This window comes from Panthera onca, chromosome E2 (genome assembly GCF_046562875.1).
Source record: "Panthera onca isolate mPanOnc1 chromosome E2, mPanOnc1 haplotype 2, whole genome shotgun sequence".
Taxonomy (NCBI): Eukaryota; Metazoa; Chordata; class Mammalia; order Carnivora; family Felidae; genus Panthera; species Panthera onca.
Window position 1 is genome coordinate 48,038,254 of NC_138353.1, and position 16,323 is coordinate 48,054,576.

At 42.2% G+C, this 16,323-nt stretch overlaps 1 protein-coding gene across 7 annotated transcripts in view; it reads left to right on the forward strand.

The window, feature by feature from the left end:
• The window catches only part of HYDIN (HYDIN axonemal central pair apparatus protein), a 415,179-nt gene that overhangs the window by 339,176 nt on the left and 59,680 nt on the right, over nt 1–16,323 (forward strand). For all 7 annotated transcript variants that reach the window (XR_013552530.1, XM_078438955.1, XM_078438961.1 and 4 more), the window contains 8 exons: nt 567–726; nt 831–1,003; nt 1,628–1,826; nt 4,371–4,470; nt 6,453–6,552; nt 8,646–8,814; nt 9,258–9,496; nt 11,389–11,500. Coding sequence is in view for 6 of the 7 variants with exons in the window: in XM_078438955.1 (XP_078295081.1) it covers nt 567–726; nt 831–1,003; nt 1,628–1,826; nt 4,371–4,470; nt 6,453–6,552; nt 8,646–8,814; nt 9,258–9,496; nt 11,389–11,500 (1,252 nt within the window). In the remaining variant the exon portion in view is untranslated. The remainder of the gene's footprint in view (nt 1–566; nt 727–830; nt 1,004–1,627; nt 1,827–4,370; nt 4,471–6,452; nt 6,553–8,645; nt 8,815–9,257; nt 9,497–11,388; nt 11,501–16,323) is intronic.

The following is a 16,323-nucleotide window of genomic DNA, read 5'->3' on the forward strand; positions in this document are numbered from 1 at the left end:
TCAAAGGTTCATGCCTCCTGGGAAGATAAGCCCTGGGAAGGATAGAGCTGCCTGGTTCTGTTAGAATTCTTTGCCATGATAGCTGCCACTGCATTTAATAGTCATAGAAATCCTAACAAATATTATCTTCCCCTCTTAGAGATGAGGAGACCAAGGCTTGCAGGGAGAGGGGTCAGGTCATAGCCACGAGTCTCCACAAGTGCACAGCTTGTGTTCTTAGCTGCCACGCTACTGCCTCAGTGAACCATACTACCCTTTGTACACCCCACAATCTCCTTTTCCACCTGAACTCTCAGTCAGTGCTCACATCCACATCCCTAATTCTTTTTTTTTTAATGTTTATTTATTTTGAGAGAGAGAGAGAGAGAGAAAGCAAGTAGGGGAGCGGCAGAGAGAGGGGGAGACAGAATCATAAGCAGGATCTGTGCTTTCAGCATGCATGAGCTTGAACTCATGAACGGTGAGATGGTGACCTGAGCCAAAATCATGGGTCGGACACTTAACCGACTTAGCCACCCAGGCGCCCCCTGCCCCCCGCCACATCCCTAATTCTTGTTCATTTACAGGTACAAATCATCCTTGTTCCCAGGCAACATGGAAACATTGACAATCCTGAACAATTCGCCAATGGTTGCAGAGGTGTTCTTCTGCTTTCAGAATGATGTCAAAGCAAACACCTACTTCCTGGAGCCCATCAACATGATTCTGAAACCCAATGAGAAGCAGGTACAGTCACCTGGAAACAAGTCCACCAGGGCAAGTCTTTCTTGGGAAATTTGACACCTTGGTGTTCTCGGCATAAATGTATTTTGTTTTGACTCTTCCTTTAGATGCTGAACATATGGGCCTACCCTACTGCAGTTGGTGTCTTTGACGACTGCATTGTCTGCTGCATCAAGGAGAACCCAGAGCCAGCGGTCTTCAAATTAAGCTGCCAAGGGGTCCGCCCAGAACTAGAGCTGGAACCCAGGCAATTGCATTTTGATCGGCTCTTGCTGCACAGGTCAGAATTCTGGATGATACGAGGACTGCAATGGAATTTAAAGAACATTTAGTTCTAGGGCAACCAACTCATCCCGATTTTCTCAGGACTTTTCTAGTTTTAGCACTGAAAGTCTGCATCCTGGGAAACTTCTAGTCCTGTGCAAGCCAAAATGGTTAATAATGCTATTCAGTTCACAAATTAACTTGACTTCAGTGGGGTTCAGGAAGCACCCCCATTCCCAATATCAATTGCCAAAGTGTGTGCATATTTGCAGTTTTCTCAGAAGAAGGTCTCACTTTTTTCCAGGTTCTCTAAGCAGTCCATTACCCTAAAAGGTTAGGAATCCTTGGTCTAGAAATTGGAGCATAAAGAGAGAATACTAGACCAAAACTGGAACTTAACATATTCATTCACTGGCTTCATATTATTCTAAATAGAATGTTTACTTCTGGGGCTACTAGAAGAGAATATTGTTATGTTATGTATCCTACATTCCTTGATTGTTAACACCAGGTCCCATTACCTGATAAACACTGGTTAGTGAACTAAGCAATGATTGAAATAACCAGAAGTGCTTTTTCTGACCCGCCATAATAAATCAGAATCATTTGAAACTGACAAAATTTCTTTTGGTCCCTGCAGAAAAGAATCCAAGGTAGTTCTTCTCCGCAACGTCACACCCCTGCCCGTGGCCTGGCGGGTCACCAGCCTGGAGCACCTGGGCGATGACTTCACTGTGTCCACCATGCAGGGGACCATCCCCCCCAAGGCTGAGTACAGCCTTCAGGTGCACTTCCTGCCCTCCAAGCCTGTCAACATCAAGAGGGTGATCCGGTTGGAGGTGAGGCTTCACATATCTTCAGACTTGGTCATCAAATGTGTACATATTGGGTTCCCTGATAGACACACATACACATACCCACACACAACCACAGCCAGGTTTCCCTCTTACGTGCTCCCAACTGATCCCCATTTGACAACCATCAACCCACGGTGTCTCATTCTGCACACAGTTGTAAGCTCCATCAAGGCAGTCTCACTCGTGGCTGATTTCCTGGTGCCAAGAACAGAGCACTCATTCAATGCAGAGTGAGTGACTGACTGATGGTGTTACTGTCCCTTTGTAAGCATGAGATTCCTGATTTCACACTCCCAAACCCAGTCACTGCTTAGATCCCTGTCTCCATAAACATCACCTTTCGCCCAGGTGCTCCCAACAGACACCTAGGAACTATCTTTGATTCCCTCCTTTCCATGACAGCCTGTGTCCGGCCCCGTCCTCCTCCAAGTCTTGCTAGTTCTGTCTCCCAGGATACCTCCCACCTGCCCGCTCCTCTGCCCTCACTGCTGCTTCCACCCTCGCCCAGGCTGTCTATAGCATCTCTCGCCTGGACTTTGGCAGAGGCCCATTCCCCATCTGGGTCAGTCAGGTCAGGCCCCTCTCCTTCCAGCAGCACTCTGCTGGCTCTAGCTGTAGTGAGGATAGAGCTCAGGGTCCCCTGCTTCTCAGTCCCTGCCTGCCTCAGTATCCAACCTCGCTCTCACTCATAGGCTCCATCATGTGGTCTCTTGGCTTTTTCCTGCCTCAGGCCTTTGGCCTTGCAGCAACCCTGCCAAGAATGTCACCCCCAGGCTCCTTGAGGTCCGCTAAACAGCACTGCTCCAACTGGGTTCCCCTAGTCACCGCATCAAGGTAATCTCCTGTTATGTGCGATCACTCGCCCTGTCTTCTATCCTTCAGAGCATCTCCCCCTTTCAGATATCCTGTTTCTTTCTCTACTTTCTTATGTGAACTCCATCAGGGCAAGATCTTGCCTGACTTGCTCATCATCTGTATTCATTTCCAAGGGCTGACGTAAACAAATGCCCACAAACTAAGTGGCTTAAAACAACACACATCTATTCTCTCACAGTTCTGGAAGCCAGAAGTCTGAAATCAAGGAGTCTGCAGGGTCATACTCCCTCTGAAGACTCTGGGGGAAGAATCCTTCCTTGCTTCGTCCAGCTTCTGGTGGCTCCAGGTGTTCCTGGGCTTGTGGCTGCATCTCTCTCTAACTCTGCCTCCGTCTTCACATGGCCTTTTCTATCTGCATTTCCTCTTCTTCTGTCTCTTATAAGGACATTTGTCATTAGGTATAGGGCCCACCCAGATAATCCAGGAAGATCTCACCTCAGGATCTTTAACTCAATTACATCTGCAAAGACTTTTTCCAAATAAAGTCACCTTCCTGGGTTCCAGGGGTTAATACATGGCCACCATTCATTCCACTACCCCATCATGCCCCCAGTGTCTAGCACAGGCCTTACGGAGAAGGTACTCAGTAGAATCTGTAAAATGAACTAACGAATGAATGAATGCCACTGACTTTTGATGCTTGAATCAATTCCGCAACAATCAAGGATAATCAAGGGATTATCCAAGCTTCTCTTTGAATACTTGTAGGAATAGAAAACTTACCAATACTCAAAGCAGCCTGATTTTCCTTGGAACAGGTCTGACTATTAATTCTTCCTTGGGTTGAGTTCATATTTCCAACTGTAATTTACATGAGTTAATCCTGTTGCTACTTTGGGGTCCACTCACTGGTTCTAATCTCTATTATCACATACCTATGACAGTCCTTAAGATAGCTGAACACAGATACTGATAGATTCATTTAATCAACAATTATAGTGTATGAATATCAGACAATGAAAGTCGGCATTTTTTAAGTTTATTTTTTATTTTGAGAGAGAGAGAAAGAGAGAGAGAGAGAGCACAGGCAGGGGAGGGGCAGAGAGAAGGAGAGAGAATCTCAAACAGGCTCTGCACCATCAGTATACAACCCAATATGGGGCTCGAACTCATGAACCATGAGATACAATGATCTGAGCTGAGATCAAGAGTCAGACGCTTAACTGGCTGCACCACCCAGGTCAATGTTTTAAACACCAGTCTTGGGGCTCTGTGCTGGGCATGGAGCCTGCTTAAGATTCTCTCTCTCCCTGTCCCTCTGCCCTTCTCCCCTGTTCTCTCTCTCTCTCTCTCTAATAAATAAATAAATAAATATTCCAAAGAGCACTTTTCTGCAGTGTATACTCACAACCCCAACTTCAATAATGTAGTGGCAATCATGCAAATATTTAAAACCCATAAGTGGACAAGATGAAAAATACAGGTCCTTTTTCACATTCTTATATTTATTGTCTACACTGGTACTTCCCAGAGGATGTTATGAGTATACTAATCATACCAAATGCTCGCTGAAGTCCAAAGCTAAATACATCTTATAAATATTCTACACCATGCCTCCTTCTCCATCATTCCCACTGCATGGTACATAGTTCAAGCTCCAAGCATCCTGTGGATCTTGCTTTTACTCAAGAATTTCTCTTACCCCAACAGGTTTTAGATGCAGACAATCTTGTTGGTGTTGTTCAGATTGAAAACATCATGGTCTTCGCAGAGTCTTACGACGTTGCCTTGGACATCACCTTTCCCAAAGGTCTGTTGACCCCTTCAAGGAATGGGTGTTTGGAAGTCACATCTTTCAGTGCAGTATATTTCTTGTTTGTTTTTTTTTTTAATTTAAATTTTAGTTAACCAATATACAGTGTACAATATTGGTTTCAGGAGTAGAATTCAGTAATTTATCACTTACATACACATACAATGCACAGTGCTCATCCCGACAAGTACTCTCCTTAGTACCCATCATCCATCTAGCCCATCCCCCACTCACTTCCCTCCATCAACTCTTGGTTTGTTCTCTATCATTAACATTCTCTTGTGGGTTGTTTCCCTCTCTTCTCTTCCCACCCCCTTCCCATATATTCATCTGTTTTGTTTCTAAAATTCCACATGAGTGAAATCATATGGTATTTGTCTTCCTCTGATAGTACAGTATGTTTCTTTTTATTTTCAAATTAAGTATTTTTTAAGTATAATTTATTGTCAAGTCGGCTAACATACAGTGTATACAGTGTACTCTTGGTTTTGGGGGCAGTTTCCCGTGATTCATCGCTTAGTATATTTCTTATGTAGAGGAAGACTAGTGGATGTTGGGGAGGGGGTGGAATTTCAGTCAATTGTAATGCAAATCCCCGAATAATGTTAGCAACATTACTACGAATCTTAATTTCTCTAATGGGAGATGACGAGGGGTGGCCATTAGTAGAAAGTTTGCAGAGCTTTTTTCTGAACAGTCATCTTAGAGTAAGTGCCTGTCTTCTTCCAACCTGTGTTAACCTAAATTAAAACCTAACCTAAATTAAAAATTTCAACAGTTTTCTATCACTGCTGTAACAAATTACCAGAAACATTGTGGCTTAAAACGACACAAATTTATCAGTTTACAGTGCTGTGGTTCTGAAGTCCAAAGCAGATCTACCTGGGCTAACATCAAGGTGTTGGCAGAGCTGCACTCATTTCTGGAAGCTCTGAGGGAGAATCCATTTCCTTGCCTTTTCCAGCTTCTAGGAGCTGTCTGCATCCCTTGGGGCATGGTCCTTTTCCTCTATCTTCAGAGCCAGCAATGTTGGGCCAGGTCCTTCTCACGCCACCATCTCTCTAGTTCTCCCACTTCTGTCTCCTTTAAGGGTCCTTGTGATTACATTGGGCCCACCCAGAGAATCCAGGACAACCTTTCTATTTTTTAAAGTCAGATGATTAGCAACCTTAATTCCATCCATAATTCTCCTTTGACATGTAAATTAGCATATTCACAGATTCCGGGGATTAGGACATGGACAACTTCCGGGGGCACAGGGCATCATTCTGCCCATTCTACTGCCCTAACACCGGGTTAGATCCCTCCCTTTTAGCATGCAGTTCTCCATTATTTCTCCCTTTTCTGACTGGTCTCCTTCTCAGCAGGATGCGTAGAACACAAGAGCCACATGCGCACCCACATGTCATTAGTCTTATGTACAAAGATATTTATTGCGGCATTATTTGTAATAATGGAAGATTGGAAATAACCTAAATGTCTATTAAGAATGGAATATTATTATTATAGAAATAATATTTTAAGTTATAGAACAGCCTATCATGGTATACATATAACCATCAAGATCACATTTATGAGGTTTTCAATTATGTGGAGACATGCTTATGATGCAATGCTAAGTAAAACAATACAAATTTATATGTAATATTCTAAGTATGTATATTATACACTTGATGCAAAAAAAAAAAATTTTAATAGCAGAAGTTTTAGCTAGTGGAAAGCATGAAAGGAAGGACAGTGGTCCTAAGATGGAAACCAGGGGGAGCCACCCAACTTGAACTGGGCTCAAGAGCAGTGTCTATTGTTTATTGGCTGAGACTCAATTGCTCGAGGTATTTTTAGCCACAGTGTTTTCAGAAAACAAATCCTCTGAACTTGTCGCCGTGAATTTTCCACGTGAACTTCAATAGGGAGTTCCCCTGCTTCTCACCCCTGTGCCATCCACTCATCCTCCCCACCCTGGCCCTTGGCTTCTGCAGGAGCTGAAGGAGGCCTCGATTTCGGGATTGTGAAGGTCATGGAAGAGGTGAAGCAGCCCCTGCAGCTGAAGAACCGTGGGAAATATGAGATCATGTTCAGGTAACCTGAAAACCATCGGTCACATGGTCATCCCCATCCACTCACGGTCTGGGAGATACAAAAAAAACCTTGACTGGGGAAATCATAAAAACCATCTCTGCTTTGAGCCTCACTCAGGCTTCAAACGAATGGGATTTCAGCTCCTGAGAGCAGAGGCTCTCAACTCTGTGGCTTTACAGGGGTCCTTCAGGGTCCTCTGAATGCACCCAGAGCCACAGGGGTCCAGGGGTGGGAGGGAGACTCAGAGGGAGAGGTTGGGTGAAGGTGAGGGGAGGTCCTGGGGGTGGAGGGAGAGACTGGGGATAGGGACCTCAGCTGGCTCCTATCTGTCTCATAAGGCAGCATTCCACCTAAGACTGCATGTGAAGAAAGGGATTTTTCCAGTTTTCTTTTTTAATTTTAAGAACCACTGTGTTCTGGAATCCAAATGGTGGCCTGGTAGAATAGAGCTCCAGCTTGTGCTCTTTCTTGAGGAAGCAAAACTAATATAAGAACAGAGAGGGAGAAAAGCCATAAGAGATTCTTAAATACAAAGAACTGAGGGTGGCTAGAGCAGGGTTGGGCAGGGGGATGGGCTAAATGAGCCAGGGGCATTAAGGAGGACACTTGGGATGAGCACTGGGTGTTATACGTAGGTAATGAATCACTAAATTCTGTTCCTGAAATCATTATGACACTAACTTGGATTCAAATTTTTAAAAATAAATAAATAAATAATTTTAAAAATGAAACACAAGGGGCACCTTGGTGGCTTCACCGGTTAAGCCTCAGACTGCAACTCAGGTTATGATCTCATGGGTTCATGGGTTTGAGCCCCCCATCGGGCTCTGTGCTGACAGCACAGAGCCTGGAGCCTGCTTCAGATTCTGCGTGTGTCTCTTTCTCTGTCCCTGCCTGCTTGCACTCTGTCTCTCTCTCAAAAATAAAAAATAAAAATAAAAAAATAAAAAAAAGAAACACTGAATCTGACATTTCTCAGAGAGGAAAGGGTGGTACTGGGTTGGGGAAGGGAGAAGGTCACTCAGGCAGAGGGTCACACAAACCTTGGGGGCAGTGCCAGCACCTGTGGCCAGTCTACAATCTATTCTCTGGACAATTATCCTGCCCCCTAGAAAAACTGCAGTTGATAAAGGGACTTCCCCCTCACGGACTTAGAAGGAATCCAGTGTATTCATGATAGTTTCATTTCAGCTGACAGAACAGTGATGTGAGAGAGGTCCTTCCTCAGGGCTACCATTACTAGACTCATAAATTGAAATGTAAATATAGATAAAAGCTAAAAGAAAGCCACTGTCCCCTTGGAATTAGCGCTGAATGGAGTCTTGCCTGTTGGTGAGTTTTGTTGTAGGTTATCATTGGGGCGTTAGCTCTGCTCTTTGAGGTTACGTGGAACGGTCACCTTCAGGATGGAACAGGTGATCAAAATTCACCGGAAGGCTGTGCGGAGAAGGGAGGAAACTCAGGTACCAGGTGTGCAGCAGTAGAGCCACCAGGCCTCCTGGAGCATGGGGGTGATGTTGAGGTCCCCATGACAACTCCAGGTGTCCTGCCTCAGCTTAAGTTCCTTGCTTCTGCTCCAGTCCCTCTGCCATTCTCATGAGCCAGCTGCTCTCTGTGGCTTCGCACCTCACCCCCATTGGGCCATTGCCTCCCTTTCCAAGTGTCCCTGTTAAATGGCTTCTACCCCTGCTTTCTCTCCTTCCTTAGATCCCCTGGCTTCTGCATCACTGTTCCCTCTGTATGTGCTGCATACAGTCACAGAGAGGGGAGGAAGAGCGACAGAGAGACAGAGAGATGAATTCATTTAGTTGATCCTTATCTAGCATCAAGCGTCTCTGTTGGGCAAAGATATTCTGCAAAGGCACCTCTTGACCTCAGGCTACAGATGGCTGTCTTGGCCTCATGCACCAATCTCTGGCCTCATCTATCCTGGCTGTGGAGGGGTGGTCAGAACATACACAGCACAGTGGGCACTTCTAGACACCATGCTTAAGCAGGGCCAGGGACATGGCAGGCACTCAACAGTCTATCTCCTCTCTAGTATCATGGGTTCCCCATAATGACTTAAACTGACCTTTATTCTTATCTTTCAGCTTTTCTGTGGACTCCTTAGGGATTTTGGCAACCAATGTAAATTCCATGATCTCAGTCCTACCCAAAAAGGGCTCACTGACCACAATGGAAAAGCCCACAAATGTCCAGGTGTCATTTCGTGCAAAAAAGGAAGTGAAGATTGAGTACCAGCCAATTCTGCGCTGTCAGGTACAACAGCTCAAAGGGAGGATTCACTCGGTGGCAGGACTGTGGGACTCATTTTGGAAAGAAGAGTACGTGATCTAATACATGCTCTAGGGATTGGTCCCTAGCTAGCAGGCAAGAGCAGGTCAGGTGGGAGGTGTGCAAAGTCATCAGGAATCTAGAGTGCCAGACAGGAAATGTAGCCCCTGATCTTTGAGGAGCACCAAAGGAGCTGAGTTCAGTCATCAAATGCAAAACAAGAGCAGGGAAGTGAAGGAGTAGGTAAAGTCGGTCCCTGTTGGTCCATGGCTGGTACGTTTTCGCTAACATTGTTGTTGCAATAATAAAAAGAGAATGAAAAAAAAATGAGATTGGCTTTCAATGATGAAAGTAGAGAATGGAGTAGGTAGTCATGGGAATTCTGGAGCATAATGGCTAACATCTTCCCACTTCTTCCTCCCTTCTAGATTATTGAGCCCAACATCACAGAAGGGGGTGAAATCATTGCCAGCATCCCAATTAAGTTTTCTGTGAATGCAGTGTTCTCCAAATACAACATCAGCCCCTCCTCCATCATCAACTTTGGAGCTTTGATCTGTGGCACTCGGAGAAGCACCACCTTCACCATAGAAAATCAAGGTGTTACTGACTTCAGATACGCCCTTTATAGGCTGATGGGGGAGAGCCCCATTCACCAAAAGAAAATGTAAGATGAGTATTCACTTAACTCATGCCATTCCCTGGTTAATTAGTACACTATATTTTACAAAGAGCTTTCATATATTTCATCTAAATTCACCCAATCCCCGGGGCGCCTGGGTGGCTCAGTCGGTTAAGCATCTGACTTCTGCTCAGGTCATGATCGCATGGTTTGTAGGTCTCTGTGCTGACAGCTCAGAACCAGGAGCCTGCTTCAGATTCTGTGTCTCCCTCCCTTTCTGCCCCTCCCCCACCCACACTCTGTCTCCCTCAAAAATAAATAAGACATTAAATTCACCCAATCCCCTTTTGTGGAGCTGAGGTCACTAAGATTTAGAAATGGCTCATCCAAGATTATGCAAGAAATCACCAGTAGATCTCAGTTCTAAACCCACATCTCAGATTCCAGATTCATATGCTTTCTAACTGCTGTCAGATCTAAGGTAAATTTAATTGAACAGATGTGAAGTCTTCTCCTTGGGGTTGTGTCTGTTGTCCTCGTGCTTCTCGTGTGTGCTACAAGACTCCCAGTAAGTCAGTGTCCTCTTTATTGTAAGATGTCGGGGGACTATTATAACCGCAAGCTAAATCAAAATACATCATAGCTGTGCTTCGTGTGGGGGATGGCAGAAGGTACCCTGGAAATGTAGACTAGAGACGCGTGCTGCGGCATTCAGTCTCCTGGGACTGTTTTTACCTTCTCCACATGAAGACCCGGTATAACAAGAGCTAACTTAATAGCTGTTCCAACGGCGAAAGTCTGTATTCTTCAAAAGGCAGCTCTTAACCAATTCACTAAAACAATTTACCTTTCTGAGTGCTTTTGTCTTTTATTTGATGATCATCTTTTTTGGCAAATTAAGCATAGTTTTACCAATTTTTGAGGCACTTTGTCCTGACTAATTAATTGACCCCCTAATTAATTAATTTAAAATTGACTTTACAAGTAATTGTTTTAAATCAGACATCCACTGTTTGTAATTGTTTTGTATTTTTGTAGATATGTTTTTCCATTTTGGCTAAGCTTGAATGTATTAAGAAATTTGGGGTTAAGCTATTTAAACTTTCTTTCTTCCAAATTTAATTTCAGCTTAATTTTTTTATCATTTATCTTACAATAATTCAATACCTTTGACAGATATTATGATGTAATTGTATTTTTCTTTAAATTGTTTTTTATTTAAATTCAAGTTAGTTAACATACAGTGTTTTTAATTTTAATTGTTTTTCATTTAAGTGTGTACAAATTTAACGCAAAACACTCAAAGGGGGTTGAACTTTTGTTGTTTTGGCCATTATGCAAGTGAATGCTCAAATTATATAAAGCTCTCGAAAGTCTAAGATTGTACCTCAAATACATTTGACATTGTAGGTTAACTGGCATCTAGACAAGCTAATTAATGGGTAAACTAGCTTCAAAAGAAGTGAACAGCAGCCAGAATCCTGTATTTGAGCTATTGCATAAATTCACTTTAAAAGCACCATGACTATAAATATGAAGAAAAGGGACAGAATTTAAGTCTATTTGACATTTCTTTTTTTTTAAGTAAGATCAAGTAAAAGATTTTTCCACAAATGATTTTCCGTAAATAATTTTCACACACTGCTTCCTAGTGAAGTCAAGTAAACATTTAAAAATTATTATTTTCTTGCAGTAATGTTCATGTCCTTGTGAATCATAGTTAATAAGTATAATTACTATATAGTTTTCTTATAATTATTCAGTGAGGTTGGTTAATGATAAATAGGCTGACCCCCCCCTCCCCCCCCCCCCCCCTGCCCAGATGCTCCCTTGGCTGCCTCCTTCATTCTTAGGACAAGCGACCTTACAATTAGCAGACAAGTGGTACTGAATGTCACCACCCCAACCTGAGGGTGTACTCCTGCTTCTTTAATCAGAACCAGCCATGTTAGACATGCAAGATCGCGGGAAAGCTTCTACAAGACTGGCCCTTCCAAAGCAACCAAGCTCTCTGATACTGTTCAGAAAGAAATAAACATCACAAACCAGGTGAGCACCCTTTTCCTTGTCACAGAAGCCCCGTAAGCCTGCCTCCCAACTAGTTTTCTCCTGACTAGTTCTTGCAACAAATACCCCCCTAGGCTAGAGGGATTTGAATGAACCCACGGTGGCAGGAATTCTAGTTATATTGAAATATTACTTTCATTTTACGGCAAGGTGTTGACTTTTAATTTGGATATCCTCTCTTGTTTTAAAACCCTCATTGGCTCCTTATTGCCTTAAAATTAAGTTTCAGCTTTTCATGTATATTTTATTCAAGAATCATTTGTTAATAAAAAAAAACAGAAACCCATGTGGACAGACTTAAATAAAAGCAGATTTTAAGACTTCTCTAATAAGATGAAATAAACATACTTTTCTTTATTCTGCCCAACTAAGTACAACTAAAAACCCTGCACATTGTATACAAAACTAACATAGGAGACCAAAAGGTGAGGAGAAAAAATCAGACTACCTAGGATCCTTGGGACCTAACAAGCATCACAATGGTGAGTTCCCTGAGTTTTCTTTTTACTTCATATATCTAAAACTGGGTGCAAAAGGAGCCAGCAACCCAGAAACATCAACAGACACAAACCAAAAAAAGCTCCAACAAAAGCCTGCTCCCACTAGCCAAAGGGCCAGGAAAAGAGCAGCCCAGCAACACAGAAAACTTTCATAAGAACTTTTCTATTACAGAAGCACCTGGGTGGCTTAGTTGGTTAAGCATCCGACTCTTGATCTCAGCTCAGGTCTTGATCTCAGAGTCATGAGTTCAAGCCCTGTGTTGGGCCCCATGCTGGTCATGAAGCCTAATTTAAAAAAATAAAAAGACCTATTATAGTCAAACAACAGAAAAATCTGTGGCCATATCTGACCCCTGCTAGCAAAATCCAGTGGGGAGCCTAGAATTATACCTTATTCAGGCTGTCATAAGATGTCCCAAACCTCTTCCAGAGTTGTGTTTGAGAATGTCCAGTGGGGAGGTAGAGTTTTCATTACCCCCTACCACCTCTACCTTTTATTGTAAAGACACCACTTAGGGAGCCTTGTTCCACCCCAACCCAGTGGTAATGATACATCCCTCCCTGCCCCACAATGGACCTCCCTACCCGAAAGCATCAGCAGAACAGTAGCAAGGTACTCCTACCCCTCTCCACCAAGGAGGTATCTGTCTACGACCAGTGGGAAATGGGAATTGCCACCCCTCTCTGGCAGTTATGAGAAGTCTGAGTCAGAGATCTGTACCCCCACCCCCACCTGGCAGTAATGAGCCAGTGCCCCACTTCCCCTGAAAGAGTGGTGTCAGAGAATGCCAGCTCAAACAGAAGATTTAAGTAAGATCCAGAGTCTCAGATAGCCAAAATTCCCCAGGTTTCAACTGAAAATCACTCATCATATCAAAAACTAGGAAGATCTCAAACTAATAGATGCCAACACTGAAATGACTGTTAAAATTATCTGACAAAGGTGTTAAAGCAGCCAACATAAAAATGCTTCAAAGAGCAACTCTAAACATGCTTGGAACAAATGAAAACATGGTTAAGTCTTAGCAAAGGAAGAGAAGACATAAGGAACCTAATGGAAACTTTGGAACTGAAAAAATAACCAGAAGTTAAAACTCATTTGGTGGGTTCAACAATAGAATGGAGGGGACAGAGGAAAGACCCAGTGAACTTGAAGGCATAACAATAGAAATTCTTTGTATTATATCTCTTTGCTATTGCTCTCAAAACAAACTACTTCAAACTTAGTGGTTTAAGACAATGCAAATTTTACCTTACACTATCTGTATACTTCAGAAGCTTGACACAGGACTCACTGGGCTAACATCAAGGTGTTTGCAAAGGTGTATTCTTTTCTGGAGATTTTGGAAGAGAATCCATTTCCTCACCTTTTCCAGCTTCTAGAGGGCACCTGCCTTTCTTGGTTAATAACTTTCTCCCTCCATCTTCAAAACTAGCCATAATGGATCAAGTCTTTCTCACATCACATGATTCCAGCCTCTTCCATAGTCACATCCCCTTCTAACTCTGTTAGACCTACTTCTTCCATATCTCAGGGCCCTTGTGATTACATTGGTCCCAAGGTAATACAGGATACTCTCCCCATCTCAAGGTTCTTAATCATCAACAGAGTTTTCCCCCATGTAAGGTAATATATATACAGGTTCCAGGGATTAGGATGTGGACATCTTTGAGAGGCCATTTTTCTGCCCAGTCTAAACAAGAGAGAAAATAAACTCTGTTTTGAGTCTTTTGAAAGCCTATTTGAGTCTAATGAATAAAAAAAATGAACAGACCCTGAGGGACTTGTGGAATTATAACAAAAAATCTAATATCCTTTTCATCAGAGTTCCAGAAGGAGATAAGAAGTAGGGTTGGGATGAAAAGGTACTCAAAGATATGATGACTGAAACTTCCCAAATTTAGCAGAAGATGTAAGCCTGTAGATTCAAGTATCTGGGAAAATCCCAAATAGGACAAACCTAAATAAATCCATACCAACACACATCATAGTCAAACTTCTAAAAACTAAAGACAAGAGAATCTGGAAAGCAGGGACTCCTGGCTGGCTCAGTTGATAGAGCATGCAACTCTTGATCTTGGGGTTGTGAGTTTGAGCTCCACGTTGGGTGTAGAGATTACTTAAAAATAAGTTTTCTTTTTTTTTTTAATCTTGAAAGCAGTGAAAGAGGAATGACACCTTACATATAGGGGGAAACTATTTAAACGACAGCAGATTTTCTTATCAAAAATCATAGGGGCCAGAAGAAAGTGGCAAAACATTTTGCAAGCACAGGAAGCAAATAATTGTGAAGCCAGAATCTTATATCCAGCAAACATATGCCTCAGAAATGAATGGAAAATTAAAGCTTTCTCAAATGAAGGAAAAGTAAAATAATTTGTTTTTAGCAGGTCTCTCCTAAAAGAATGACTGGAGGAATTTCTTTAAACACAAAATAAATAATAAATGAAAGAATTATGGAACATCAAGAAGGAAGTAAAAATATGGCAGGCGATTATGTGTGTAAATTCAATATACTTCCCTATCCTCTTGAGTTTTCTAAATAATGTTTATCAATTAAGACAAAATTTATAACACTGTCTAATATGGTTCTAAATGGATGTAGAGGAAATATTTTAGACACTTATAAAGGAAGGAGGGTGACTAAGCAGTTGACCAGCAACATGGTAAATTCTATAATTGAGGTGTGTATGGAGGGTGAAGCTCCAGAAAGATGAATAAAGAAAGTTCTACTGTTCCTGGTAGGTGTTAAAAGTCACTGAAGGCTTCATAGAGGAGAAAGACTTACTCATGTAGGATGCTGTTTAGCTGCAAGTAACAGAAAATCCAACATTAGTGGTCTAAATAGAATATGTTTAGGTAAGGTAGACAGTTGCTTGTGTTGTTAGAGGCTCTTTGGTGTTTGAAATTCTCTTGACTTTTCTTCATGGTTCCAAGATGGCTGCTGCAGCTCCAGCCACCACTTGTGCATTGAAGGCAAAAATAAGAAAAAGTAGGTATTCTGTGCTAGGTGGACACTGGTAATTATTGATTACATTTGGATTGAATTTTCTACATGCTGGTTTTCATGTCTTCTCAAGTATTTTCCTCTTCAACAGAAGCCTTTTATTTAATTAACATACATAATATTTTTTCTACATATGTTTCTATAACTCTCATCCCTTCTAATATATATGTATATGTTTGGGATTGTTTTTTGTCTTTTGGGTTTTTTTGTTTGTTTTGCCTTCTTCTCCTACTGTATCTTCTTTGCCTTTAGTGAGAGGCCTCCCTCCACGACCCTACCTTTCAGTTCCAATGATCTTGTCCTCTCTCCCACCTTCGCAACTCGCTCTCGAGGTCACACCCTGAATCTCATACCAAAAGAAACTGAGATGCTTCTGAACTCTTGACTTCTAAGATTCCTTTCTTTGACCACCACTTCCCTTTCTTACATCTAACTCACGTCCATCCATTTCAGCTCTTCTGTGCCCTCACTCTGACCTTGATCCTTTGTGACAACACTCAACCGTATTCTTACTATCCAAAGCTTCTCCTTCTCACTAATTTATATTCCCACTATAGTGCACAATACTAATTTTGATAATGGCCATTCTAACAGGCGTGAGGTGATATCTCATTGTGATTTTTTTTTGCATTTCCCTGATGATAGATGATCAACTTTGTTGATATGATTACATTAAGAACCTTGAAATGGGGAGATTATCCTGTTTTATCCTTAGCCCTATGTGGTCACAAGGGGTTGGGAGTGGTGGAGGAAATGGGGAGATGTTGGTCAAAGGGTGCAAACTTCCAGTTTATAAGATGTGTAAGTTCTGGGAATCTAATATGCACTTGGTGACTCTAGTTAACAGTAATGTATTATACATGTGGAAGTTGTTAAGAGACTAGATCTTAAACATTCTCCTCACACACAAAAAAATGGCAATTATGTGAGCTGATGGTTGCATTAACTAACATTGTGGTAATCATTTTGCAGTATATATCAGTATCAAATCATCTCATTGTACACCTTAAACTTATACAATGTTATATGTCATTTACATCTCAAGAAAGCTGGGTAGGGGGGAGAACCAGAGGAGTACGTGGTAATATCCCATTTTTTTGAGCACTAATTCTGTGCCAGATGCTATGTTAAGTACTTCACGCACATTTTTTTTTTCATTGATGCCGCCAATGATTCAAGGTAGGGGCTTTAGCCCCTCTTCATGGATAAACTGAGACTCAGAGAAGTCACTTGTCCAAGGTCAAATAGTTAGATTATAGCAGGGGTGGGATTCAAACTCATGACTGTCTGACTCAAA